Source organism: Monodon monoceros, unplaced genomic scaffold (assembly GCF_005190385.1).
Source record: "Monodon monoceros isolate NGI ecotype Baffin Bay Population unplaced genomic scaffold, NGI_Narwhal_1 Super_Scaffold_7, whole genome shotgun sequence".
NCBI classification, from domain to species: domain Eukaryota; kingdom Metazoa; phylum Chordata; class Mammalia; order Artiodactyla; family Monodontidae; genus Monodon; species Monodon monoceros.
The window spans coordinates 29547700-29575411 of NW_021703784.1; the positions used below are offsets into that span (position 1 = coordinate 29547700).

Below are 27712 nucleotides of genomic sequence, written 5' to 3' on the forward strand. Positions count from 1 at the left end.
TGTTACTGGTGGAGGTGCTACGCTGTCCGCGTTCTCTTCCCAGTGTGATCGAGCCGCAGTGCCTGCCGGCGAGGAGTACCCGCTGCCTCGAGCAGAGAAGGACGAGGAGGGGACCTGGGAGCGGGCAGCGGCCGGGTTGGGCCGCTCTGGGGCGGGCTGGCGACTCTGCTCCTTCGCTTGCTGCTGTCTCTGGGAACCGGGTGCCAGCACTGAGGAGTCTTCAGCTGACAGCAAGCCCCTTCCCCGGCTCCCCTGCCCGCCCTGCCGGGGAGGGCGGAAGATGCCGGTGAAGAAGAAGAGAAAATCTCCTGGGGTGGCAGCGGCAGTAGCGGAAGACGGAGGCCTCAAAAAGTGTAAAATCTCCAGGTACCACCTTCCCCTACCCTTCAGTCTTACCTCCTCTGCTGCAGGGCTAGAGAAGAAGGAGGCGGGCCGGGTCTCCGGGGCTCGGGCTGGGGAGAGGTGAACTCCCTCTGATAAACCTAGGTGGGAGGCGGGGAACCGCGCGAGTCTGCGCTCGGCTCCACCTCATGTTCGGTTTGTGTGCTCTGGCGCCAGCGAAGGGACTCGGAGAGTCGCCTCACGTTGAGCCTACGTGCCAGGGAAGGTGGAGAAACAGGAATGCGTACGCAAATTGCCCTCTTTCCCGTTACCCGCTACTCCCTTAATCCCTTCCCCCTCCTTCCTTCCAGACCTAGAAGTGAGTACAGATCCGTGCAAGGGTCACTTATAGAATTTCTTTGTAGAGTGTGAAGAAAGGAATAGAGCACGAGGAATTTTGATCTGAAAACTGCCATGGGAATGGTAGAAAAAAAGCTCCTTATGCTGTAATTGCCCTCCAGATTTAGTATTTGGAGTGATCTAACCCGGACCATCCCAGTAGGAGCCCCATTTTCTGGAAGTATATAGCGCCTCCACCTGAGCCAAGTCCTTATGTGCGGAGTTGGAAAGGCCCTGCGTGCGTTTTGTTTTTCAGCCATCAGGATGCTGTTAGCTCTCAATATAAATATTAATAATTTGAGAGCTATTGTACTCTGTATCCTCTTGGAGAAAAAGAAAAGGCAGAGCTGTAGTTGTATAGCTCTTTGATCCCCTAGTAGCGTGTCATTAAGGCATTACAGCAACGTTGTATGCTGCAAAAAATCATTGCTATTTAGGTGTGAGAAGTGAGTTTTTAAAATTCCCTTTTCGGGTGTCTTGACTGCATTAGTGGTTGGCACTTAATGTAACAACTTCAGATGCCACCATTTAAAGTAGCCACCAGCATTATAAAGAAGAGATAATGATAGAACTATCCTTAAAGAGAGGTCTGCTTAAAATGTGAGGTAGGTGACTTCTTTAGTCTGCATTATCCTTTTTGTAATTGGTTGAATTTTTTTCCTCATTACTGTGTTTGGCAAAAGAGCCCAAGGGTATTTCTTGGACTATTACTGTGAAAGATACTGCTGTTTTCTTATACCTCTTGATAACTCATACTAGAATTTGACATAGTTACTCCATTAGCTCATATTTTTTGAAACATGCAAATTAATTTTTTGTCACATTAACTTGTAGTAATCTTAATTGTATAATGTATCAAAATTATTTAAATTAAGCACACTAAAACTGCTGAGCAGTCAGTATTATTACAACTCAGGTGATACTTTGCTCTATCAACTTAAAATTTTAAATATGGCACCCTTATTTTATATTACATTATTCAGTTGCATAAGTTATAGCATTCCTAAGTCATTGTGGTAGTGTGGAACCTTGAGAAAAGGTTCTCTGTTCATTAAATCCTCAAGGCTTTGGCCCAATTATTTGAATTGGTATTTTCTGTTAGGGTTTTTTTTTTTTTTTTTTCTTTTTAATCTGTGGAATCTAATTATAGCCTTAACTCCTATATTATCTTTTGTCTTTAAAATATTGATTTAAGCTTGGTAGATGATAAATAAACAACTCTTAATATATATTATTCTGAAATATTGATTCACTGAGCATCAAAATATACTTTGTAAGATTTGTTTTCAAATTATACACATATGTAATTTCCATACAAATCAGCAGAAGAATCACTGTAAAGATTTATACCCAACTACCAGTCCTGGATTGAGACCATCAGGTTGAACTTCTTTGTGGTCTTTTGAAATCTGGGGGAAATAATTTTAGTGATATTTTTGGAATTTGATAGTGAGCAAAGTAGCATTTGGGTTTTGTTAGACAGAAATTTTTATATATAGATTACTGTTTCAAATTGCAAGTATTTAACAATTCCAATTTTTCCCTATAACACCAACTGTAAAAAAAAATACTTTGGTTTGAATTGAAGTAGTTCATATTGAACTTAGCTTTTCACTAAAAGTTGAGACTTGTTAAAATTCTTAGGCATTTGTGTGTTTTCTAAGCTATTGCAGATCCCAACCCCCTGCTAGACTAATAAGTGGAGAGGAACATTTTTCAAGCAAGAAGTGCCTGGCTTGGTTTTATGAGTATGCAGGTAATGAAATTAATATAAGAAGATAACAGTCACATGCTTTAAAACGTTCTTTTGGTTTATTCATTTAACAAATTATTTATTGCAGGCCTGCTATGTGTTAGTCCTTTGTGCTGAGATCAGGGTCAAGACAGAGGATTATGGTTAGGCTAAGAATTTGTTGCCCTTTAAGGCTGATATTTCTTTAAATATATAATTCAGTATATGTTTAATGGGAGGAGTGAAACTCATTTACTGTTAGTAAAATTTGTAAACAGATTCACTTATTGGTTTACATCCATTGGCTACAGTAGAGTTGGTATTCTGGAAAACACAAAGTATGTAATAAAACATTTTATATTTGTTTTTCTTTTCAGTTTTCTTTTGAAATTTTTCTGAACCATAAACTGACATTTTCTGAAACTCTTGGGAGACATAGTAAAAGATTTAAAACTCAGGTGTATCATTACATGACAGATTTACCCTTTAATATAATTGCTATTTAGCCATTCATTTCTACTGGAGATGCAATAATAAACAGACTGATATTAGTACAGTGTACTATATGCTATATTAGGAAGATGCACTGTGAGAGTTCATAGGAGAAATGTATAATCCAGCCTTGGAAGTTTCAGGGAAAGCTTCTTCAAGAAGCTAATTTAAACTACAGTAAATCCTGTAAGTGGTGAATGAAAAACTCTAGGACTAGGGTGAAACTGTAGTTCAGAGGTAAAAGTCAAAGCCTGGGATGAGGCCAACGAGTTAAGCAAATATATGAAAAAGAACACTTGTTTTCCATTTATTATTAACTTCTTCATAAGCATATATGGAAAGAAATTTTTTTCCCCTTAGAATGATTTAGTTCTTTTGGAATTATTGATTTTAAAGGTTTTTTTTGTTTTTTTTTTTTCTTTCCTCCTCTTTGTTTCATTTCTTTTACCTGCCTCCCTGGTTGGGTTTTTTGTTTTGTTTTGTTTTTCCCCTTTTATCACTATCATTCTCAGTGTTTGTTTAGAATAAAAGTGTATGTGCAGTCATTGTCTTGTATTTATTGCTAATCAAGTTAAGGTCTCAAGAGTACTTCGAACTTAAGGTTAAGGTTTAGGCTAACTGTATGGAAAATAAGACCATTTTGGAGGACAGTAACTTCGCTGTTGGGATCCACTGAGTGATCCCAAAAGTATAATTTAAAAATTGTTTAGTAACAGAACAGATTCTTTCTAGACCAGAAGAACTGCTATTACTGGCATCCCAAGACAACCACTAACCCAAATTAAATAGAGGGAATTCATTTTCTTTTGACCTCCATTTAAAATGTTGACCCAGTATTCAAAATGCCAGTTTTACCGGTATGTATGATAATGATACAGAATCAAAAGGTCAGTCATCTTATTTTGCCTATAAAGGGTACTAGATACCATAAAATTAGTCAATTTTTTTTTCTTTCATGCTTGCTTGTTTTACTTCTCGTAGGGACTTTCCTGGGTAGCATAAGATTTGATTTAAACATTTATTTCCTATATAAGCATTTTTTAATGGCCAGCAAAATAATTGCTATCTTTATTACAGAAATTGTGCTAATTATATAATTCTCCTATGACCATTCTGTTAAGTAGGTGGTGTTATCCTTATTTTCTAGACGAGAAAACTGAGGCTTAGATTAAGTGATTTGCCCAAGATCATACAGTGACAAGAACCTGGATTCAAACTCAGGTCATTCTGACCATAGAGCCTATGCTTTAACTACTACTGTCTTATTTTAAAATATGTACATGGCAGCTAGTTTTTCTTTTACAAAGAAAATATTAGTAAGTGTACTTTAGGTTAACTTCTGTCCTTCACTGAATGATGCATATTTATTGAGCACTTGTAGGTCAGGCACTGTGCTAAGTGCTGGGAATATAGTGGTAAACAAATTAGACAAGATCCCTGCCCTTGGGGGACTTGCCTTCCAGCAGGGAAGACAGACAGTAAATAAGTTAAGTAGGTAAGATAATTACAGATTGTGGGGGATTATAAAAGTAATAAATATGGTATGATTCAGGGATAGGAAGTAGAAAGTTGGGGTGGACTTTCAAATAAGGTGAATAGGGAAGGTCTCTCTAGAGATTACTTTGGTCAGAGACCTAATTGATAAGGAGGTGCCAGTTGTTTGCCAAATAAACAGTAACTGGGATGTCCCTTTTTAAAATGGAGACAATAATTGTGCCTACTGAGATAATACATGTTAAGAAAGCACTTATCACTGTACCTGGTTAAATATAGTCAGAACCCAATAAGTGTCAGCTATTATTAAAAGAGTAATAGTATTGCAGCATCAAATTTACTGGTTGTATATTTTCACAATACTGTTCCAAAATTAACAGTATAGTTCCTAGGTAGTTTATGTTGAAGGTACTGTGTCATTTCATTGAGCAGATTTTTTTTTTTTTTTTCTCCTGAGCATCTGCTATGGCCGGCATTGTTTTAGACCCTGCAGGTATACCTGGGAACATTTCCTTATGGTTATTAAAACATCAGAAAATTGATTTTTTTTAAGTTTTAAAAATGTTTTACCACAAATCTTAATTATATATTATAGATCATGTGTGATAAGCCTGATGGTTTTGCCCTTTCATAACACCTCTCATCTTGAGTGCTATTTACATCAGCAAGGATTCAGTAATACATTGGGCCTGTTACTGAACAAAAGCATAGAAGGTGAAAAGGCACTTTTAAGGTCTTATAAAGAATCAGAAAAAAGGTGGGATAGAATGCATAATCCTAATAAGTAACCAGCTGGTAGAGTGAACTAAATCATTTTCATAGATTCTTAAGTTGAGTGGAAGCCTATTTTGTGCCTGAAAAAGTCAGTTAAATTCCACTCCAGAGGTTTTACCCTGGGAGTAGTTTTATTGAAGAGTTTGTTTCAAGAAGTGTAATTGATGTTATGCAATCTGGGGAAAAGAACATTAGTATAGACCTTGTTTTAGATTTAGATTGTTGCTATCATTATTTGCACTGCTTTGTGAAAGTCACTTGTCATTTACAGAAGGGTCTTATATCTATCTTATATATCTCCATATAACATAATTTAACTTGATTCTTATCAAATTTTAATCACTAATCTCCCATTTTCTAGGGAGGCTATATTTTATGACAGTAACTGATATTTCTTGACATGACTTTCTCTTCTAACTACTAATGATGGCAGCTTTGAGGGCAAGTCTGCTTTCTTGTTGCATTAGAAAAGTGTAGAATATATTTCCATCATGCCTTAAGAAAAAAACTTTTCTTCCATTAAATTTTTTATCTGATTTTTACTTTCATCCAAACCACATATAAGGATTCATATTCAGTATTTTTTAACACCTTAATTGTATATGTGTGCTTTTAAAATTACATAATTAACACATTCTCATAAAAAACCCCTCCAAATATATATTAGGAAGTGAAAGTTTCCTGCAATTACCACCCCTTCACCTTTTAACACCTCACTGCATAAATAAGTGCAATGCTTATTTAAACCAGAAAATTTTTGAAAAGGTTTTGGTTTCAGACCATGTTGTGAACATCATCTTAGCAGCCTGGACCCTATCTGGGATAGTAAGAGTTTAACTGGTCACATATTGGATGGTCACATTCTTCTATGAAGAAAAACCATAGGACATTGGCTACATGTTGTGCTTGTGAACTAATGGTGGTGATATAAAATGCCACCTGAGCAGCCTTGGTCTAGTCTATGACTTACAAATCTGGAGTATTTTCAGTCCTTAAGAAAGGAAAACAAGTTTCTCTTAGCTACTTTAACAATAATATTTGAAGACTGTATTTTCTTTCAAAAACCAGGTGTGGTAAATATTTCTATCATATTTTATATTTTAAAATTTGTTTTACCTTCCTCATTATACTTCAGGTGTACAACATAATGATATATGTATATATCGCAAAATGATCACCACCTGTCACTACACATAGTCACAAATTTTGTTTTCTTGTGATGAGAGTTTTATGATTCACTCTCTTAGCTACTTTCAAATACGCAAAACCGTATTTTTAACTATAGTCATTCTGCTCTATGTTACATCCCCAGGACTTACTAAGTTTGGAAGTTTGTACCTTTTGACCACCTTCACCCATTTTGCCCACCCCTGCCTCTGGCAACCACCAGTCTGTTCTCTGTATTTGAGTTTGGGGGAGAGGAAGGGGGTTGGTAGATTGCTTATACAAGTGAGCTCATATGGTGTTTGCCTTTCTCTGTCCGACTTGTTTCACTTAGCAAAATGCCCTCAAGGTCCATTCATGTTGTCACAAATTTGTTTTATCAAGTCAAAAAAGAGACCTAGCAATGATGTAATTACTATATGGGAATCTGATAACGTAAAAAATATGAGAATTGGTGTACTGACATATATTTACTGTTACTAAGGAGAAAAATATAAGAAAAATGTCCTTAATTTTTGGACTAATGATAGACATAGCTAATTGAGGGATTAAGCATTTATTTCTATATTAAGATGACATAATGCTTATGCTTTACTGTTTTAGGACCAAGGAAAATATCTCATTCTGGAATCTGAATGTTGTAATTTCCTTACATCATTATTTTCATAATATATCTTAAAACTAGTAAATTTTATTTGGGTATATTTCAGAAGGTTAATGAATGACCTGTTTTAGTAAGAAACAGATACTCTCCTCTGTTTACTGTCTTGAATTGTGGGTTGGTACTGGCACAGTCTAGTAGAATAAGAAGCTCAAACCTTCTTGTGCTTCTTTGTTAATGCATTGTGAAAAATTTTCTTCAGAGGAGGTTCTCAGTAAACGTATTTTTAATGGATAGGTTCAAGTTATTGTACAAGCTAGCGATTGATATTAACGTTGCTTTGTTTTCTGTTTCCTTAATTATATTTTATAATGTGGTTTTCAAAGAGTATTTCAAAATTAAAAAATTTTTAATCTGGTGACAAGTATTTATACTTTATCAAAGGTATGTCAAAATTCAAATTCAGTTATTCACAAAAAATGTTATGGTGTATTCATAGATGCCTTTAACACAGTGACTTATGTTTTATGTTGATATTAAATTATAACAATAAAATATATAAATTATTTTTGTCTTTGAAGGTCCTGATGAAGTTGTAGGGCCAGAAGGAATGGAAAAATTTTGTGAAGACATTGGTGTTGAACCTGAAAATGTATGTTTTATTTCTAAGTAAAATGGAATACAAGTGGGGTATAGCATATTCATAAATTTCTAAAAATTGGAACACTTTGATCTTATCAGAGGATTTTGTTTCTTCATGAATATTGTAGATTTTCATTTAGGTTTTTTTAAATGTATTTAAATTGGGCACGTGTTCTCTTTCTTGATACAAATGTCATTTGTAATAGAGTAAGAGAGATTCTACCTTCAGAAATTGTTAGAACTTTTTGCTTTTAAGAAATTGGCCCATCTAAATTTCTTTACAGTTAATAATTCCAGAGATTGTACTCTTTAATAGTTAAAGGATGGAAATAGTTGTATAAAAATGCTCTCCATGATAAATATAGACATGATTATCTCTATGCTGACTTTTCCCCTATCCTTTATGTTCTGTTCTTTCCAGATTATTATGTTAGTTTTAGCGTGGAAATTGGAGGCTGAAAGCATGGGATTTTTTACCAAGGAAGAATGGTTAAAGGGGATGACTTCATTACAGTAAGAAATTTTTTTAAAAAACAAATTTGATGGCCTATTTGAAGATCTTAATTGATATTTTGTGCTTCGTAGTTTTTTGGGAGTAAGGTTTCACCTTAAATTAATCAAATTGGTTTGATCTAGAACAATCAGTTTAGGATTGACAAAATTTATATTATGGTCTTTGGCAAAATGAACTGTTACTCCAGTTTTCATATTTCCTAAGAAAGAACCTAAGAACAGTTCTATTAAAACTCATTGACTCTCTTGATGGGTGAATTAGAGATTCATGATCAAAGTTATTTACTCACGGGATGTTTGAGTGATAAGGGATTTCCTTCTCAGAATGTAGAATTCTACTACATGAGGAGTTTGTTCTTGGGCAGTCCTAAGCTCTGGGGCCTCCTCTCTCTTCAGTTTTATACTTGACTTAAAAAAGAAATTTGATATATAAAAAAAAGAATGTCTGTATGTGTATAACTGAGTCACTTTGCTGTACAGCAGAGATTGGCACAACATTGTAAATCAACTCTACTTCAATGCAAAAAAATTTAAAAAAAATGAAATTTGAAGAGAGTTACATGATACTTTTATTATTTCTTTTTTGCCAAATGAATCTCATGAATACAAAAGTAGAAATATTGTTTGGCTCCTGTGCAACCGTTAGCCATTTTATAGTTGTATACTTTCAGTTTAGGATGCTGCCTTGGGACACTTTTATAAGTTATAAAATTGCTTCTTTATAAAAATAATTTGATTTTGGCTTTTCAGAGTAAAGTGTGCTTAGTTTCAGGGTCAGTTAGTAATTGTGTATTAATTTTATATTATGTCATGTTCCTGATGTTCATGCAGGAAGTTATTAATAGTCAACATTCTAAAATAGTTAGAGCAAGCATAAATTTATAATATTTTTGAGCCCCAAACTGGAGGTTAATTAGCCATGTGATTTCCTGTTGTGATTATGCTTTTATTAACACACTTAACTGTTCTTTACTCCTTGTTTGCCTATCCTTAAATTTCAAAATACTTGGTTATTTTTTTTAAGTGTATTTGTTCATATGAAACTTAAATATTTATATTTGGATTTTCAGTGTCTAATGTTTTGTAATTCTCCTTTTTAACCAGCATTAACATTTAGATATTTTGTGTGTGTGGGTATGTGTGTGTCTGTGTATATATATAAATATATATGTGTGTGTATGTATACACATACACATATGTATATGTATATATATTTGTTTAATGTAAAAATCTTTGCTCATATGAACCAAATCATAGTTCCTAGAATAGAATATAAAATCAACCCTCTCACTTTTATTACTTATAAGTGAGATGAGGAGTCTGAGACTCAGAGAGGTGAAGAAAACTTTTGCCAGAGTTTACATAGTTCTTAGTGGCAGAGCTAGGACGTAGAATTTAAATTTCCTGAATACCAGTCTACCATACTGTACTTCCTATTGCATCATCCCTTTATGTATATTCCTTTGTTACATTCTTTATAAAATAGATGGCCATTATTAACTTTTAAAATCATAGTATTTATAACCAAGACTGCCATTCATCTAGGTGTCATAACGTGCCAAATTAAAATGTTGATTCTGAAATTCTTTGAGCTGTTTCTCACCATTTAATTAGCTTTATAGAGAAAGACAAAATATATAAGATTATGCAAAGAATATAAACTAATTTCATGTAGCTCAGTCTGTTTTATTAAAATTTATATCAGTTGTTGCATGGCTTGTCAATTGTAAGACATTTTATTTGGCATTACAACTGCTTTATGTACTATTCCTACTGCTTTTTTTGTCTGTTGCTTTTTAAAATATCTCAGCTAACAATTGTTTGTGTATTTTTAAACCAAAAGTTTCTAATTATTTATGTTTTTGAATTACTTGATATAATATAAAGAGCCTCTGTATAACAGAAATATGTAAACACAAAGTGTTTCTAGTATTTACTTGTGAATAATTAGCATATAGCCTTGGGTATATGCTAGGGAAATTGATGAACCCATGAACATGTTGTTTATTAGCGTATCTTTCCAATAGGAAGTTCACAGGCTTTACAAAATAAAAGCAATATTTAGGACTTAAAATTGACCCAGCGGTTTCTGTTTCATTCATTTATTATCCCCTGCCCATCTGCTTAGAACTCTATAGTGTAGATCTTTAAAGCTACTAAAATTAGGCAAGCACTCTTGACTGGGAAAATGTTTTTTTTTTTTACCCCCAGTGATCTAGATTGCTTTGTTGAAGTACAGAGTATCTTCTCTTAATTGGCTTAATCTTATTACTCCCTGAATCTTCTTGTAAAGAACTTGCTAGGAATAAAATAGTTTAAAATGTAAACCAATAGAGACAAAAGAATCTATAAAACTTGTTTTTTTAAAAATGTATAGTTGTCTAGTATACTTGGTTTTATATAATCATTATAAAATGTAAAATTTCACAGACTTGATTCCTTTTATAGATTTTTCATATTTTTAGGATTTAATTTAATCTGGACATAGTTATTTGATGGTTCCTAAATCATCTTAATGTAGTTATCAATTATTTCAAATTAATGAATTTTAACACGTAGAAAACTTTAAGTAGAGCTCTGCTAAAGAATAGAAACAGTCTGGTAGTTAAAATGTATATTATGGTCAAGAATAGGGGACTGTCATAATCATGGTTAATTATAATCTGTAACTGTATAATGCTTAACAGTTTTCAGAATACTTTTTTTTTTACATTTATTTATTTTAAAGCTGTTACTCATACAGACTTTCCACAACTGAATTGTCCTTCTCTTTTGTGTGAAAGAATTTATGGGTATGAATTTGTATATAATTGGACTAGAATGGCCATTTTTTTAAGTTTCGGGGATGTAATTGCCGTATCCTTTCCAGATACTTTGCTCTATTTCGTTTTCATCATTGTTTAATAATAGTCAAATTTCCCTTCAAGTCAGATTTAATTTAGGAGATATTTAAACACCTATTTTATCTAAAGTACTGTGCCGCTTACTGATGACCACAGTGAGGCATGGGACACAGCTCTGTCCCTTAGTTACATTTCATTAGGGCGGGAAAGGCATTACTGCAGCCATACTGTAACCATAGGCATACTGTAACCATAAATCCAGGTGGGATTGGACAAGTACTAGAGTAAACCTACCAAATACTATGAAAGCACAGCTGCTAAAGAGGTTAATTCCAGCTGAGTAGACGGGAAAGTCTTTACTGTAGGTGTGGCATTTGAACTGGACCTTGAAGAGTGATTAGGATTTTGATGGTTGAGGGTATAGGAAAATGTTGTTTCAAGAAGAAATTGTGAGCAGAACCTTGAGAAAAGAAAACATATGTCTAGTTTGCTAGAATCAAAAGGTACATAAAGAAAACTGACAGAGTAGTTTTAAACTCCAGATAGTTGGGATAATGGCTACATTACACAGGGCTTTGACTAATAGTTGAGAGAGTTCAAACCATATGTTTTAGCTTGGGAAGCCATCAGAGATTTTTGAGCATAGGAATCATCAAAGATTTGGGGGATAGTTTTCAATAGAGGAGGTTTTTTTTTTTTTTTTAGGTCATAGACTCTTTTGAGAACCTTAGGAAAACTGTGGACCTTATCCCCATTAAGATGCACATCTGTAGAGGCAAGATTCCAAGGATACTTGAAAATTTTATTCTGGCATACCTTACTGGAGCGGATAACTTTTCTCATATCTACTAGCTGAAAGTTTGTTGTTGGAGCATCTACCATGCTGTTAGAGAAAATTGTGGGCATATATCTTTGACAAGAGCATACTTGATTATGATAATGAAAAAAAGAGCCAAAAGGATAGCATCTGACAAGAATGGTAGTAACTAAGCTGTCTGCCAGTAGACTACAAGTTGTACACCTTCTGGTCTCCATATTGAGCGTTGTACTTTGAAGATTATAGGCTTAACTGGCTTCACTTTCTTTAGGAGAGAGGAATGGGGAACATTTATACAGTTTTTTTGGTGGGAGTGGAAGAGTTGAATAGATTGGATGCTGTGGTGTCTGTGGTGTATGACTATCAGTCACTTAGCATTTTGGGCCCAAGTACTAATTGCCATTGGCATTCTTCCCCTTTGCTCTCCCCCAGAGTCATCAAAACAATTTCAAAATGCCCCCACTCCACATTTCCAAATACCCTCCAGTGATGGATTAATTGTATTGTTCGGATTGATAAACCTGATTCCGAGAAAGTTCTAGCCTATGGCCATACCACTCTCAATGCGCCCAATCTCGTCAGAGAAAGTTCTAAATCCATAACTTGGTGAATAAAATTCTTCCTGTTATACATCAGTGTGTCATGGCATTCTTATTGACTTAATGATTAAGGAAGATAACCTCACTTAGATCTAATATATAAATGAAAATTTTTTCTCATTTTAAAGGTCTTAAGTGAAGCAGAAATTCAGAAGCCTCTCTTGTTAATCAGATGTTTAACAATACTCAAGAAATTAATTCCTAAGCCTTTATGTTGAAATTTAAACTCATTTCACTGATTCTAACAGCAGTGACCTTGGAGACTGCTGTCATATTATGCCAGTGTTCCCTAAAATCTGTGTGGTTTTATTTGATTGTTATTTTAAAAAGTGCTATTCTTACTTTCCATGCTACACTAGTTAAGTATGCATTTCTTTTTAGTTTAGGGGAAATAGTCTTTCTAAACTTGCCAAGTTAGGAGGTGTCAACATTATTAACTCTTGTGAGTCTATTTTGGGGCTAGATTAACTATAAGAATCGTGTTTAACTACTTGGGCATGATTACTGGTTTTGCTGGGTCTGGTCACATTCTTTATGATGTTGGTAATAGATACGGAAGTTCGTGCTCTTATTTTTTTCACTCTTCTCCAAGAAGAAAACATTAATTGTCAGTTCTATTAAATTATTTCTCAACTGAAAGATGTAGATAAGCGATTATAATGATAAGAAATCGTTTCGAGAGAGCCACCAATGTGAAGATGATTTTTCAGCCATTTGCCTCAGAAGGAGTCTATCAAGCTAAGAACTGTGCTACGCATTTACTACCTGATTCTCATTTAATCTTATGGTTGTCTCTTACTGTTTTTGTGGTTTTAAAATGGGAAACAGATTGGTAAAGGTTAAGTAACTTGCCTAAAGCCACATGACTGGAAAGTGGAGAAATTGGAATTTTAACTGGTCTCTATTTGACTTGAAACTTCATTCTTTATCTCTGTCTTAAGCTTGTTGAGATCATATCCTAAGTAATATTGTTGCTCTATGTACCTATGGAATGTAAAATATTTGGGAAGGATTGTAATCTCTTGGATTCTTATCTCCTTGAGAGACTTGTCAGTCACTACTTACACACTTTACAATTTTGTTTGAACTACAGTTTTCCACTAACCTTTCCCCAGGTAGGAATTTTGAAACTTCTTGCAATTAAATTAATATATCATCTAATTTGTGGTTTATTATTTAACATAATCTTGTTAAATAATACTTTTATTTAACAAATAATTTTGGAATGCTTCTATATGCCAGGCCCCATGTTAATATGCCACGAGGATGATTTTCAAACTCTGGTGGTAGTGAGAGATAACTTTTGAAAGTAAGGAGGTATCCTTTAACTTGTTTGCCTTCCTGAATCGCAAGTCTGTTAAGATTCTGCATGAGATTTTGTGTGAAAATGTGAGTCACATCACTAAAAAAAATGTGAAAAGCACTGCTTCAGGAAGCTACAAAGATTTACAGAAAATGAGGCCCCTACCTAAAATAGATCATGATGGGGAAGGGAGTACATGTAACTAGCTACTTTAGTACTAGTACCTTCTGAACATTTTCAGTTGATAACTGGAGATATTGAAGACTTCATTTCCTAATTTTCAAACAGCTTAATAGTAGCATATAATCTGAGAATTTGTTTCTTTTGTGTATTCTTCTAGTAGAAGTTAACTGCATTTACAACTTTCATTAAAACTTTTTCATATAATGAAGAATTTTTGTACTAATAGAAGCCATTTATTGAAATAGTAAGTAATAAATTTCTAATAAATGATAAGAATAAATTTTTCTTGTTTCTGCATGAAACATTTTGTGCACTCACTCATATGCAAGGAACTAGGCCCCAGACAAATTAGATGATTAACTTATCCAAATTTTGATTTTTGTTTCTGGCAGTTATGGCATCCTAAATGTGCAAACAAACCATTTCCCATGTTAAACAGTTAAATGTCGGATAAATTATTAAAGCGTCTTTTAAAAAAACACACCTGGACTTGAATGTAAATTAAGGAAAATAATCAGAGGCCAGAATTTATAAGAGATGGTGATTCCATAGGGATCTACGGAGCTGGCATTTACCCTGAGGATACCTACCTATTCTTAGTCACCTAGGATCTGGCCATTTATCTGTGCATGTTGGGAACTGGAGACAAATTGCAACGAGAATCAGATCAAAACCTCCTATCTTTAGTCATTGAGGCCAAACCTACCCAATAGATGGAGACTTGATTGCTTGGGCTTGGTTCTGCATATACAGTTGGAGGCAGAGGGCTTCTGGTTGAGAGAATTCCTAATTAAAAGCTCTTTGTGGGGAGTTCCCCAGTGGCCTGGTGGTTAGGATTCCGGTCTTTCACTGCTGTGGCCTGGATTCAGTCCCTGGTGGGGAACTGAGAACCCACAAGCCGCATGGCACGGCTCTTCGTCAGATTTAGGCACAATCCAGAAACGTATTTTGGAATTGTCCCAGGTAATCAGTACTCCCATGTGTTTCGTGGAAGCAATTCTTCTGTACAGGAAAGCATTTTAAACAGAAGCCTCAATTTCTGCAGAAAAAATTTCAGTGATCATTAACAATCAGAAATCGCTAAACAAGTTGTGAAACAGATCTTAAACTTTAAAATAAAACTTTAAGGCTAGTATTTTGAATAATTATAGTCTCAGTATAAAATAACTACATTTAATGTGTTTTAAAAGAAAAAAGGAATGGTCTCAGATGATCAGATTTCAGATAATTACATTTCTAAAAGTGAAATATATAAAAGATTTAAAACTCAATAGGTGAGCTGCAAAGGAGATAGATGTAAATAAAATAGGAATCAGTGACCTACAATATCTGAGGAAAATAGGAAAGAGGTTAAGAGCTATAGTGGATAAATTTTTTTTTTACTGTTAAGTTTTGAGAGTTTTCTCTATATTCTAGATTTAATTCCTTCATTGACTATGTGGTTTGCAAATATTTTCTCCCCCTCTGTAGCTTGTGTTTTCATTCTCTTCAAAGGACTTCTGCAGAGCAAAAGTTTTAAATTTTGATGATGTCCAGTTTATCAGTTTTTCCTTTTTATGTGTATTTGGTGTCAAGTCTTAAGAATTCTTTGCCTAGCTCTAGATCCCGAGAATTTTTTCTTACATTTTTTCTAGAAGGTTTATATTTTTACATTTTACTTTTAAGTCAGTAATCCATTTCGAGTTGATTTCTTTAAAAAGTATGAGACTTAGATTTTGGTTTATTTCTTTACCTGTGGATGTCCACTTGCACCAGTACCATTTGTTGAAAAATCTCTTTCTCCTATTGAATTGCTTTACACTTCTGTCAAAAATCATTTGGGCATATTTGTGTGGTCTTTTTCTAGGTTCTCTATTCTGTTCTGTTGATCTTCTTCCACTACCACACAGTGTGGATTACTTTAGCTACATACTAAGTCTTGAAGTCAGGTAGACTGATTCATCTTTTTTCAAATTTTTTTTAAGCTACTACAGTTTCTTTGCTTTTCCAAAAATTTTAGAATAATCTTCTATATTTACAAAAAAATCTTACTGAGGTTCTTGTTAAACTGAATGTGAATTTCAGAATAATTACATCTTTACTTTTTTGACTCTTCCAATTGGTGGAAGATAGGTATGTCTCCATTTATTTAAGTGTTTGGTTTCTTTCATCAGTCTTGTGTCAAACATATGTCCTGTACATGTTTTGTAAGAATTAAGCCTAAATATTTCATCTTTATTTTGACCACTGTAAGTAGTATTGTATGTTTAATTTTAGCATCCACATGCTCATTATTAATATATAGAAATATAATTGATTTTTGTATGTCCTGTGACCTTGCTGAACTCACTTATTCTAAGATTCTTTTGTGTGTATTCCTTGTGTTTTCCACAGACAGTCATGTCATATGATTATGATGTGAAATAGGGACAGTTTTATTTTTTTTTCTGGTCTGTATGCCCTTTATTTCCTTTCCTTGAAATATTGCATTGGCTAGAACTTCTACTACTGTGTTGAATAAGTGTGGTGAGTGCAGACATCCTTTTTTGGCTCCCCATGTTGAGGTAAACACGTCAGTCTTTCACCATTAAGTACTTTTTCTGGTAGGTTGTTTGTAGGTGCTCTTCATCAAGTTGAGGGAGTTCTCCTCTATTTCTGTTTTTCTGTGAGTTTTAACATGAATAGATATATATTTTAAATATTTTTTCTGCGTTAAATCATATAATAATGTAATTTTTCTTTTTTTAGCCTATGAATGTGATTACATTGATTTTTGAGTACTGAATCAATCTTGCATACCTGGAATAAATCCCACTTAATCATGGTTTATAATTATTTTTATATACTTCTTAATTCTACTTGCTAATATTTTATTATGGCTTCATGAGGGATATTGGCCTGTAATTTTATTTTCTTTCTTTTTCTTATTTATTGAGGTACAATTGACATATATAACATTATATTAGTTTCAGGTGTACAACATAATGATTCAGTATTTGTATATATTGCAAAATGATCACCACAATATGTCTAGTTAACATCCATCAGTATACATAGCTATAAATTTTTTTTTTCTTGTGATGATTTTTTTTAAATACTGTCTTTTTCTGGTTTTGCTGTTAAGGTGATACTGGCTTTATAAAATGAATTGGGAAGTTTTTCCTTATAGTTTATTTTTTGAAGGAGGCTGTAGAATTGGTCTTCAGAGATTGGTGGAATTCTCCAGTGAAACCACCTGAACCTGTAGATGTCTTTTATAAATGTTTTTAACTTTTGAATTCAATTTATTAATAATTTAATAGTTACATACTCAAATAGTTAAAATTTTGAGTGTTGTATTTTTTTTTCTTTTTAAGGAATTGGTCCATTTCATCTTAAGTTGTCAAATTTATATCCTTTTGATATCTGCAGGTCTGTAATGATATCCTTTGTTTCATCCCTGATGTTGGTAATCTTTGTCTTCTCTTTTTTCTTTGTCATTCTTGCTAGAGACTTGTCAATTTTATTGATCTTTTCCAAAGAATCACATCTTTGTTTCATTGATTTTTTTCTCTAGAAAAGATTCCAAAGGTAGGAGCTTAGATTATTGATTGAGACTTTTTCTCTTTTCTGATGTTTGTATTTAGTGCTGTAAATTTCCCTGTCAGCACTGCTTTGTGTCTCACAAAATTTGACATGTTTTTTCATTTTCATTCAGTTCAGTATATTTTTTGGTTTCCGTTGAGACTTGCTCTCACCCATGGATTATTTAGGAGTTGGCTGTTTAGTTTCTAAGTGTTATTTCTAGTTGGGTTTCATTGTGGTCAGAGGACATATTCTGTGTGATTTCAATTCTTTTTTATCTGTCAAGGTTTGTTTATGGCTCAGGATTGAAAAGAATAAGTATTTTGTTGCCATTGAATAGAATGTTCTATTAATGTCAATTAGATCCTGTTGATTGATGGTGCTGTTGAATTCTTCTATACGTCTGCTGATGTTCTGTGTAGTTGTTCTCTCAATTGCTGAGAGAGAGGTGTGGAAATCTGTAACTGTAATTGTGAATTTGTTTATTTCCCCTTTCAGTTCTATAAGTTTTTGTCTCATATTTTGCAGCTCCATTGTCTGGTGCATACATTTAGGATTGTTATGTCTTGGTGGATTGACCTTTTGTCATTATGTAATGTTCCTCTCTATTCTGTTAATTTCTTTGCTCTGAAGTCTACATTAGCTGATATTAGTGTAGCCACCCCGCTTTTCTTTTGATTGTTTCTACAATATATCTTTTTCCATTCTTTTACTTTCAATCTGCCTGTATTATGTTTGAAGTCAGTTTCTTCTAAATAGCAGAGTTAGGTTTTTTTTTTACCTACTCTGTCAATCTCTCTCTTATAATTGTTATATTTAGGCTACTTATATTTAATTTAATTATTGATATATTAGGGTTTAAGTCTGCCCTGTATTTTATAATTCAAAAAGTTCCATTTGGTTCTTTTATATATTTCTTTCCTTAGACTTTGTATTTCTTTGCTGGTAGTGTCTATCTTTTCATTTGTTTTAATTTGTTCATGATTGCTTATTGAAGCATTTTTATAATAGCTGCTTTAAAATCTGTGTCAAGTAATTCTAAACATCTCTATCATTTCAGTGTTTGCATCTATTGATTGTCTTTTTCCTTTCTATTTGAGATCTTGGTTTTGCTATGGCAAGCAATTATTTTTTCTTCTCTATTGAAACCTGGAAGATTTGAGTATTACATTATGAAACTCTGGATCTTATTTAAGCCTTCTGTTTTAGCTAGCTTCCTCTCATACCACTTCCTCAGGAAAAGTGAGGGCCACTACCTTATTACTTCCAGCCTATAGAAATCAAGTTCCTCACTCTGCATCTGTTGACATCCGAGGAGGGAAGTCCTCATTACTGTTAGCAGACATGAGAGTTTTAGGTCCCACTAGGCCTCTACTGATACTTTCTTGTTCCCCAAAAAGTCTCTACTGACACTAGTAGGGTGATGGCCTTGTTCCTGCAGTGATGGTGAAAGCCCTGACTCTTTATAAATCCTCCTCTGACACTACCTCAGGTCAGAGGAGGATTGGCTGCTTTTTACTAACTGGTGGGAGTGGAAGTTCATGTTCCCCATGTGGTTTCCACTACTGACACTGCAGAATTTGAGAGGGCAAACTCCTTATACTCTGGTGAGGGTAGACCATTCAGGTCCCCATTCAGTCTTTGCTGGCATTGCTGGGGTTTGAGCCAGTTTTTTCTTTGGTGTTTGACAGGAGAAGAGTGTTTCTTTCTAATGTTTTCTGTCTTGTTAGACTGCTTACTTTTGACTAGTGGGAGAGCAGGCTTTTTGTTTGTTTGTTTTGTTTGTTTGTTTGTCTGCCCTCATTGGCATTTCCGTTTTTCTGACTCCTTTATCTCCAAGTCTGGGATGGACAAGGCAAAAAGAAAACCCAGGGAACATACTACTGTATTGTTTCTCAGATTCTTTCAGAGTCTTCTTATGTTTGTTTTATATATAATGTCTAGAGCTTTTAGTTGAATTAGCAGGAGAGATAGGGAAGAGAACATTTACTTCATCTTCCTAAAAGTAGAAGTTATTTCTTGTATCTATTTTTTTAAAAAGCAAACCTTCTGCCCTCCTTCACTATCCCACTTTAGAGCTCTTTTCTCTGCTCCATTTTAGAACCAGACTCTTTGAAAGCAATTGTCTATGCTTATTTTCTCCAGTTTCTCTCTTCTCGTTCTTTCTTTTAAACCTATTCTAGCAAAACTTTTATCCCTGCGACTCCTCTGAAACCACTCTTGTTAAGGCATCATTTAAAAGTGAATAATCAAATCAATAATACTTACAAAACTGTGGCTGAAGCTAAAATTGTACTTAGAGGGAGGTCTATAGTGTTAAATGTTATATTAAAAGAGAAGAAAAGCCTGAAACCAAATGAACTGGTATCTAATTTAAGAAGTTAGAAAAAGGATTAACCCCAAGAAAGCAGAAGAGATAAAAAGATGTCCAGACCTTAGTAAAATAGAAAAAAGATACAATTGAGAGAATTAAATTATGGCAAGGTGATTAAGAAAAGCAAAGAAAAGGCAAAAATATATAAATATAATAATCATATTAGAAAATATTATAAATATTTTAATTGGCATATTTAAATAAAATTATATATGAAATAAATGATCAGAAAAGTGTATAAATGACCAAAACTGATTCAAAAAGACATAGAAAATCTGAATGGTCTGATAGCCATTTAAAATGCTGATTTAGTAATTAAAAGGTTTTCCTTCCCTCAATGAAAAGGCCCAGGTGGATTTTCAGTTGCTGAGTTTGGACAAATCCTAATTCCAGTGTTCAGTAAACTTTTTCAGAAAACAGAAGAAAGGGTACTATTTCTCATTTTTTTGTGTTTTTGAAGCTTATGATATAAGCTTGTTATAGAACTAGAAAAGAGAGTGTGAAAGAATAAAATTTACAAGCCAGTCTCACTTATGAACATAGCAAGATATCTAGCAGTGTATAAAATAGGTAACATGACCAAGTTTGGCTTATTCTAAGAATGCAAGAGTTAAGTAACACTAGAAATTTATTCAGATGTTTACACCTTAATAAAACAATAAGTTACTACACATCACAATGTTGATTTAGAATAGTGAAGTCTTGGTTAAAGCTGAGAATGCTAGGTGTCTACGTCATGAGTACTAAAATTCAGTTTTGAGTGGAATACAGTTGGTCACAGTAGATGGCACAACTAATTTGATCAGAGGGAGTCAGATGATCTCAGCGCAAACTGTGAGTTAGGTTTTGATGAGTAATATTTTGTCAAAATGTTAGAAGGGACAGCATATCAAGTAGATAAAATAATGTGTGCTAAAGCATAGCTGTGACATTTGGGAATGGTAAGTGAAATTATAACTAGAGCACAGTTATATTTTAAGGATATTGGGCCCTGGCAGGAGATGAGACTGGAGATTTGTGCCAATTGTGAAAGGCTTTGTCTGCCTTGCTTCTTCCTAAGTAGGGGAATATATCAACCCAGGGAGAGTCAGAAAGCCAGTAAATATTTTTGGACATTCCATCTCTTTAGCTTCTTATACTTCATGTCTAATCTTTAGAAATAACATGTATTACTTGTTTTCATTCTTTTGTATATGTGCCTTATGTGAAGTTAGGTGCTATCACTGATTTACTTTGATTTTTTGTTTACTAAAAATGTAGGAATCTGAGTTTATGACTGAATCACTAATGTATTTCCACTGAGTTATATACTAAACTTGTAAAAGCAATCATGGCTAATCTCTTTCACGAAGCTGGTGCCTAAGAACTTCCCAGTGAAATTTGTATCAGACGCCTGATTAATTTTATTTGTTCTGTCATCTTAACTTTATTTGTGGTAAAAGCACATTTTAGTACATCTCTTTTTATCAAATATTTGTGATTTTATTCGAGTTTTTGATGGAGTTGTGGGTTTTTTTTAAAGAGAAGTTACTGGAGTGAACTTTCATTGATTGCCAGATTTTCTTTTATCATCTTTCCTTTTTGTATTGCATTGGTAGATACAAGGCAATAGTTTGTTATTCTAAATTTGTGAATCAGAGAATTTTAAACCTAAATTAACTTCATAAATGTGCTCACTTTTTTCTTTAATGCATTCCTTCTAACCCCTAAAGATGCTTTTATTTAATTTTCTTAATTATGTAATATGTTTGATTTTTTTAATTTAAGGTGTGACTGCACAGAAAAGTTACAGAACAAATTTGACTTTTTGCGCTCACAGTTGAATGATATTTCTTCATTTAAGAATATCTACAGATATGCCTTTGATTTTGCAAGGGTAGGTGGAATTTCCATGTTTTCAATTTTAATATTTTTTTAATCTTGAAACCACACTTAGGGAAACTTTTTTACCTTTATTTTAGGATAAAGATCAGAGAAGCCTTGATATTGATACAGCTAAGTCTATGTTAGCTCTTCTCCTTGGGAGGACATGGCCACTGTTTTCAGTATTTTACCAGTACCTGGAGGTATGTATGTGTTTTTGTTTTTAAAATAATATTTTAAAATTTAAGCTGATTGAAAATATACCTTTAATTGAAGAAAAACAAGTAGATTTTTTAATACTGTGCTTTTTAAAAATTCTGCTTAAGTGTTTGAAAATTTGTTAAAATGTGTATGTATCCGCTGTCATTTTTAGACATGAGTTCATGTTCATTAACATATTCTGTACATAAGTTCATTTTTATTCCCTGCCTTGCAAACCCCCTCCCCCAAAAAAAAGATAAAAAAGAAACCTTCAGGAAATATATTTTAGCACAAACACCCTTCATGTAAAATTAGTTTCTTGGGATTTTTGCGGGAGAGAATTTATGCTAGTGCACAAATCTCAAGCTTTCTAAATCAGGTTTCTCTCTGTTATACAGGGTATTAGGCTGAAAAAATCAATATAAGAGAACCAATTTTAATATTAAAACTTAGGCTCAATGTAAAGAATTAGAATAAACTTTATGTCCACAAATATGAGGATGTACTTAAATATAGTGATTACTGAGAAATGTATGCTGAATTTATGAAGAAAGTATTCTTTTAGAAGGTTTATCATAGCACCTTCTGTATGTGGTGGTTTGAAGAAGATACTGTCCTTTTTTTCATTGCTTTCTTTAGTTTCCTATCTGTTTTTGTGCTTCTTTCTATTTTATTTTGTTTATTTCATTTTATTTCATTTCATTTCATTTTTTTGTATACTTCTCACTGTTTCTTGAATACAGATGCTTTTGCTTCGAAAATAATTTCTCATAAAGCTGGTTGTTTATCATAACAAGTTCCCCAGATTAGTTTCGTTTAAAACTTGTGATAATAGACAGTGGTATAAGAGGTCTTATGTGAATGGGTTTGTGCACACTTAAATCTTTAAGCCTAATAAAGTAGATTGGTTGATGGATGTTATCAATCTTCCTCATATTAGTAGTTTTGGGGCAACGATAAGTATAACTCTGTAAAAATATTCCCCTCTAAAAGGAGCTGAGAGAAGTAAATATTTTCAAATGCTTGTTATGTGGAGGGTGTTTGACATACATTATCTTTTTAAATCTTTATAACACCATTTTGAATTATGTTTTATCTCCACTTAGCCAATGAATAACTTTCCCAAGGTCACTCAAGTAGCAGAAGTGAGATTTGAACCCAAGTCTATACCCTTTCCATTGCCTCCAAAGATGCCAACTTCAAAATGTGCTAAACAGTAAATCTTACGTAAAGAAATGATTTAGTGAGAAGCAGTAGGAGGGAATTTACTGTGTTGGGAAACATTGTATAGCTTGATCTCATTGGTGATTACACAAGCATATACATTGGTAAAAGTTTATTGAGTTTTACCCTTACTATTAGTGCCCTTGACACTCATGTTATTCCTCAAGAATGAAAGAAGGGGACTTCCCTGGCAGTCTAGCGGGTAAGTTCCATGCTTCCACTGCAGGGGTTGGATCCCTAGTGGGGGAACTAAGATCCCGCATGCCGTGCCCCGCCCCCCCCCCAAAAAATTAAAGAATGAAAGAAAAATAAAGGGAAAAATAAATTTGATGAAGTTGACATCTAAATGACCCTGAGGATTCTCTTAGAAACACAAATAATTAAAAGAGGAATAAATGTTTTAGGAAAGACTAAATCACAAAAAGGTTATAACTGTGTTTATTGAAGTCAAGTCCTAATAAATAGTGCTTGTTCTGTAATCCAAAATTTATATCATTTCCACAGCAATCAAAGTATCGCGTTATGAACAAAGATCAGTGGTACAATGTGTTAGAATTCAGCAGAACAGTCCATGCCGATCTTAGTAACTATGATGAAGATGGTGCTTGTAAGTATAATGTTTGCCTATGAAAGTAAAATTCTTAAAACTATTAAATGAGAATGTGGATTTGTGTAGCATTACCATAAAGGATTTAAACTTCCTAACAATTTCTTATTTAATTGTGTGAGAAGTGTGGAGGAGGCAGATGTAGAAGGTACAGAACTTAGATTGAGCAACATTATAAAATCTGTGCTGGTAAATGAAATATTTTCGGTTACTTGGTAGCTAAATTTAGAATATAATTTCTGCAGCTGGAAGCTAAAATTCTGCTTTATTCCTGCCTTTCATGGCATTTTCCTATGAAAGAAAAGTATAGTCATGATTTTAAAAATAGGAAAGCAAAACCTCAGCTACAATAGCAGAAGCTTTAAAATTAATATTATAATAGCCATTCACAATATGGCAAATGATGTCAAAGCAACTTCCCTCAGGAATTATTGAGTAAACAGGAAATGAAATATTTACAATTTTTTAATCCTTCAAATTAAAATATCTGTCCATCCTCTTCAGTGGAAAATCCAGAATGCCATAAAATAGAACTTTGAAGTAATGATAAATTATTTAGATAAGCCAAACGAATTCTCACGATAAATTAAGTTTTTATTTCCCACCATCAGTTTGGTTGCATATGTTGTTTTAATGTTGTGAAGGGTTACATAGAAAAGATACATTCCTATAAATGCAAACTGAAATTATGGACTTATTTTTGTGACACTGAAGAAACAAAATACTGAAGAAGGGATAACTTTATTTCTTTCTATATATATTGTATCTTCCCCCTACAAAATGGTATAAAATTTAATATTTTTAGAAATAATACCTTACAGCAAGTAAACTGGCAGCCCAAGGACTATGTCTGGCCTGCAAATGTGTATTTTCATGTGCATTTGAGTCAACATTATAACTGAGACATTTTGTATAAAAATAAAAGCTTCTGGATTTGCTTGAAAAGTTAGAAAATCTGACAAAACTGTTCCTGTGTTCTTTTATAGGAATTAGGCTGGAACCAAGTAGTGGCTTATGTTGGACTTGCGTTCTGGTGTGCTGGTCCACAGTATGCCAACAACTAGGTTGCTTTTCAGTTGCCATTTATTATTATGCTGGTCTGCTGTTTTTCTTACAGTAGAGAAATATGTCTATCGAAAGCAAGAGGAAAAGTGAGACCACCAGAGGGTTGTGTGCTTTAAGAAGAATAGGGCAAGCATATTTCTTTGTGGCAATGAGTTTCCTACATTTACAAAAAATAAACAGTGAGCTTATTTAAACTACCTATCTGACTTTTGTAAGTAAATGAATTTGAACCCCCTGCGTTATAAAAATATCTTTTACAATAGTTCTTAAGTCAGGTATTTGTTAGGTACTTGCTTTGTGTTCAGATTTATACTAGGTCCTATTACTGGAACAATATATAAGTCTCTAATATGGCCACACCTTCAATAAACTTACAAACTTCTTGGTGAGGTAACAGAAATACTACGTTAAACACTTTTCAGATTGTTTAATAATTAAATGGCAGAAAGCTGTGGGCAGTTAGAAAAAGAGAGAGGTTAATAATGACTTAGTATTGGAGAGTTCATGAAACAAATCTTGAGAAGGAGGTTTCTACAAATATCTATTGTGGAAAGTCCCTTATGTCAAAAAAAAAAAAGAAAAAAGGCTAAGAAAGCACTCATTAAGTAGAATAGGGAGGCTGAAAGGAAACCACCTGGAGAAGGGAAGGGTCAGTTCCCTATCATCACCACAGAGTTTGTGGGGAGTTTGTTTTATAGTTGGAGAGATGTGTTCCCTGAACTCTAATAACATTGCTCCTTTTATTTCTAGGGCCTGTTCTTCTTGATGAATTTGTCGAGTGGCAGAAAGTTCGTCAAACGTCATAGCAAGAACTATTGTGAAGAAAATGCAAACCTTTAGATCCTTACGTGTGTACAAGCTAATGAGATGAGGAAAAAAAAGAAAAAACCAAAGGGGTGCATTTTCACTCATATGAAAGACTTCTCATAGTACTTTTTTTTCCTTTTTTTTAAAGGAAGTTTTCTTGTTACATGTTATGGGCATTGAGCCACACCTCTTCCGAGACTGAATATTGAAGTTTTTGTTTTGAGTTATGTTTATAACATTTATTTCAGAACAATAAAGATTCAGATTTGTGACAAAGGCCTTAAAGTGAAGATGTCCCTTGAGTGTCAGAGTGGTATTTATTTTTGTAAATTTTAATTCTTGAATTTTAGAGGTCTGTCATACCGGGAATTTGTGGAATTTTAAAGATTTTAAACAATCTTAATATTTGGCAATGTAGTCTGCTGATGGTATAGCTCATTATATTTATTTCTGCACAATTAGAAAGAATATTTATTGGCCTTGACTTCTGGGGTAATGATTTTCTGATGCAGCTAATAAAATACATTTCTGGATATTGGAAGTGCTCCAGCTTTCAGCTGTGGTTTTCTGTGAAAGCTGCCAACATACTGTGCACATTATCTGCACAGTTTAGAATTGGAAAGATTATGTCTAGTTATTTTTTTTCCTAACCATTAAATAGTATTGTCAATAAGCATAAATCAGCATTGCATGTATATTCTTAATGTGAATTTTAAGTTTTCTGTATTCTATCAGTTTAAAAATTTCATTTATATTTGAAAGAGCAAGGTTCATATATTAATGGTTTCAAAATCAGACAGCCTTATGAGAGAAATTAAGACTAGTATTGAAGCTGTATCATCATCATTATTGTTGTTGTTAGTGGCATATATATATGATCTTTTTTAACTGTCATTTTGTGATTTGGGGAGTTTTGTTGAGGGCACCCCTCCTCCATCTCTTTTTTGGTCATAAGGGAACCTTAGCTCTGATGTTGTGGACTTAGTTAAAATATATATTGGAAAAAATATATAATAGAATAAGGACTTATGGGAGAACTCTGGGTGTAATTGTGCCCAACTCAAGGGTGCCATTTACACTGGTACAATTACATTGCTAATTATCATATTTCTGACTTGGCAATAAAGTATCTTGAGGACAGGACAGCCTTTTTTCTAATTCACACGAAAGGCATCTTTTGGACTAGCAGCAGGGCTGTTTGTACATTCCTTTTCAAACCATCCAATGTCCCAGTGATATGAAAACCTTGTTCACATTTACAGTCAAGTCACAACCTCCGTAACATTCCTAGTTTCATTGTATGAGTGGAGAAAAGTAAATAAGTTACTTTTCCATAATAAGGACATTTCTATTGGGATTTAAGGTAAAGGTTGATTTTTGATGGTGAGTTTATTTAATGAGTGATTACAGAAGTGAATATTTATGGGAGAATAGCATTTTAAAGATTTTTATTTTATTTTGCTTTTTGGTTAATGGGCTGGGAGAAAATGATTGCTGTTTTACTTCTTAATGAAATCACTTTGTACAACTTTGTAAAACACTGGTATAATATGGAAAACAATTTTTCCCTTAAATGTCTGATAGATAAGGTTAATTTTCCTGGAATACTTGTGCTAAGTATTAGAATCACTGAATTACTGGAACTGAGCATACAGTGTTATGACATTATGAATGATATTTTAATATTAAATTTGTCATAAGTACAGTCGATCCTTGAACAACATGGGTTTGAGCTGTGTGGGTCTGCTTATAGGCAGATTTTTAAAAATAAGTATGCAGTCAACCCTCTGGCTCCATGGATGCAGAACCTGTGGATGTGGAGGGCCAACTATGGAACTTGAGCATCTGCAGATTTTGGTAAACTTGGGGGCTCCTGGAAGCAGTCCCCTTCAGATACTGAGGGACAACTGTAAAGCATTTAGATTTTTAGACATTTGAGTCTTGATAATTTGACTCTTCAAGGAACAACTTCTGAACTTGAAGAATATTGCCAATTTTTATTTAATTCCAAAACATATAATTTAAAATGAAATTTTACAAGTTGTCAATTTATGGCCTGAACAAAATTTATTGTCTTTGTCACTTCAATATTAAAGTAAAATAAGGAACACTCAAAACTTATAGATGACCTTTAAATAAATAAAATATATG

The 27712-nt window shown here is 33.6% G+C and overlaps 1 protein-coding gene across 4 annotated transcripts; it reads left to right on the plus strand.

Annotated features, from left to right (window-relative positions):
* DCUN1D5 (defective in cullin neddylation 1 domain containing 5) lies at nucleotides 1–26236 on the plus strand. 4 transcript variants are annotated; one of them, XM_029209220.1, is made up of 8 exons: nucleotides 1–366; nucleotides 2385–2476; nucleotides 7559–7629; nucleotides 8041–8132; nucleotides 21562–21670; nucleotides 21756–21860; nucleotides 23587–23689; nucleotides 25505–26236. In XM_029209220.1, exons 1-8 carry the CDS (start codon nucleotides 281–283, stop codon nucleotides 25558–25560), a joined length of 714 nt encoding a protein of 237 aa, XP_029065053.1. In that variant the 5' UTR covers nucleotides 1–280; the 3' UTR covers nucleotides 25561–26236. The 4 variants fall into 4 exon arrangements, with proteins under 4 accessions (XP_029065053.1, XP_029065054.1, XP_029065055.1 ...); XM_029209221.1 differs by having other exon boundaries at nucleotides 2394–2476; XM_029209222.1 differs by lacking the exon at nucleotides 2385–2476.
* The last annotated feature ends 1476 nt before the right edge of the window (nucleotides 26237–27712 follow it).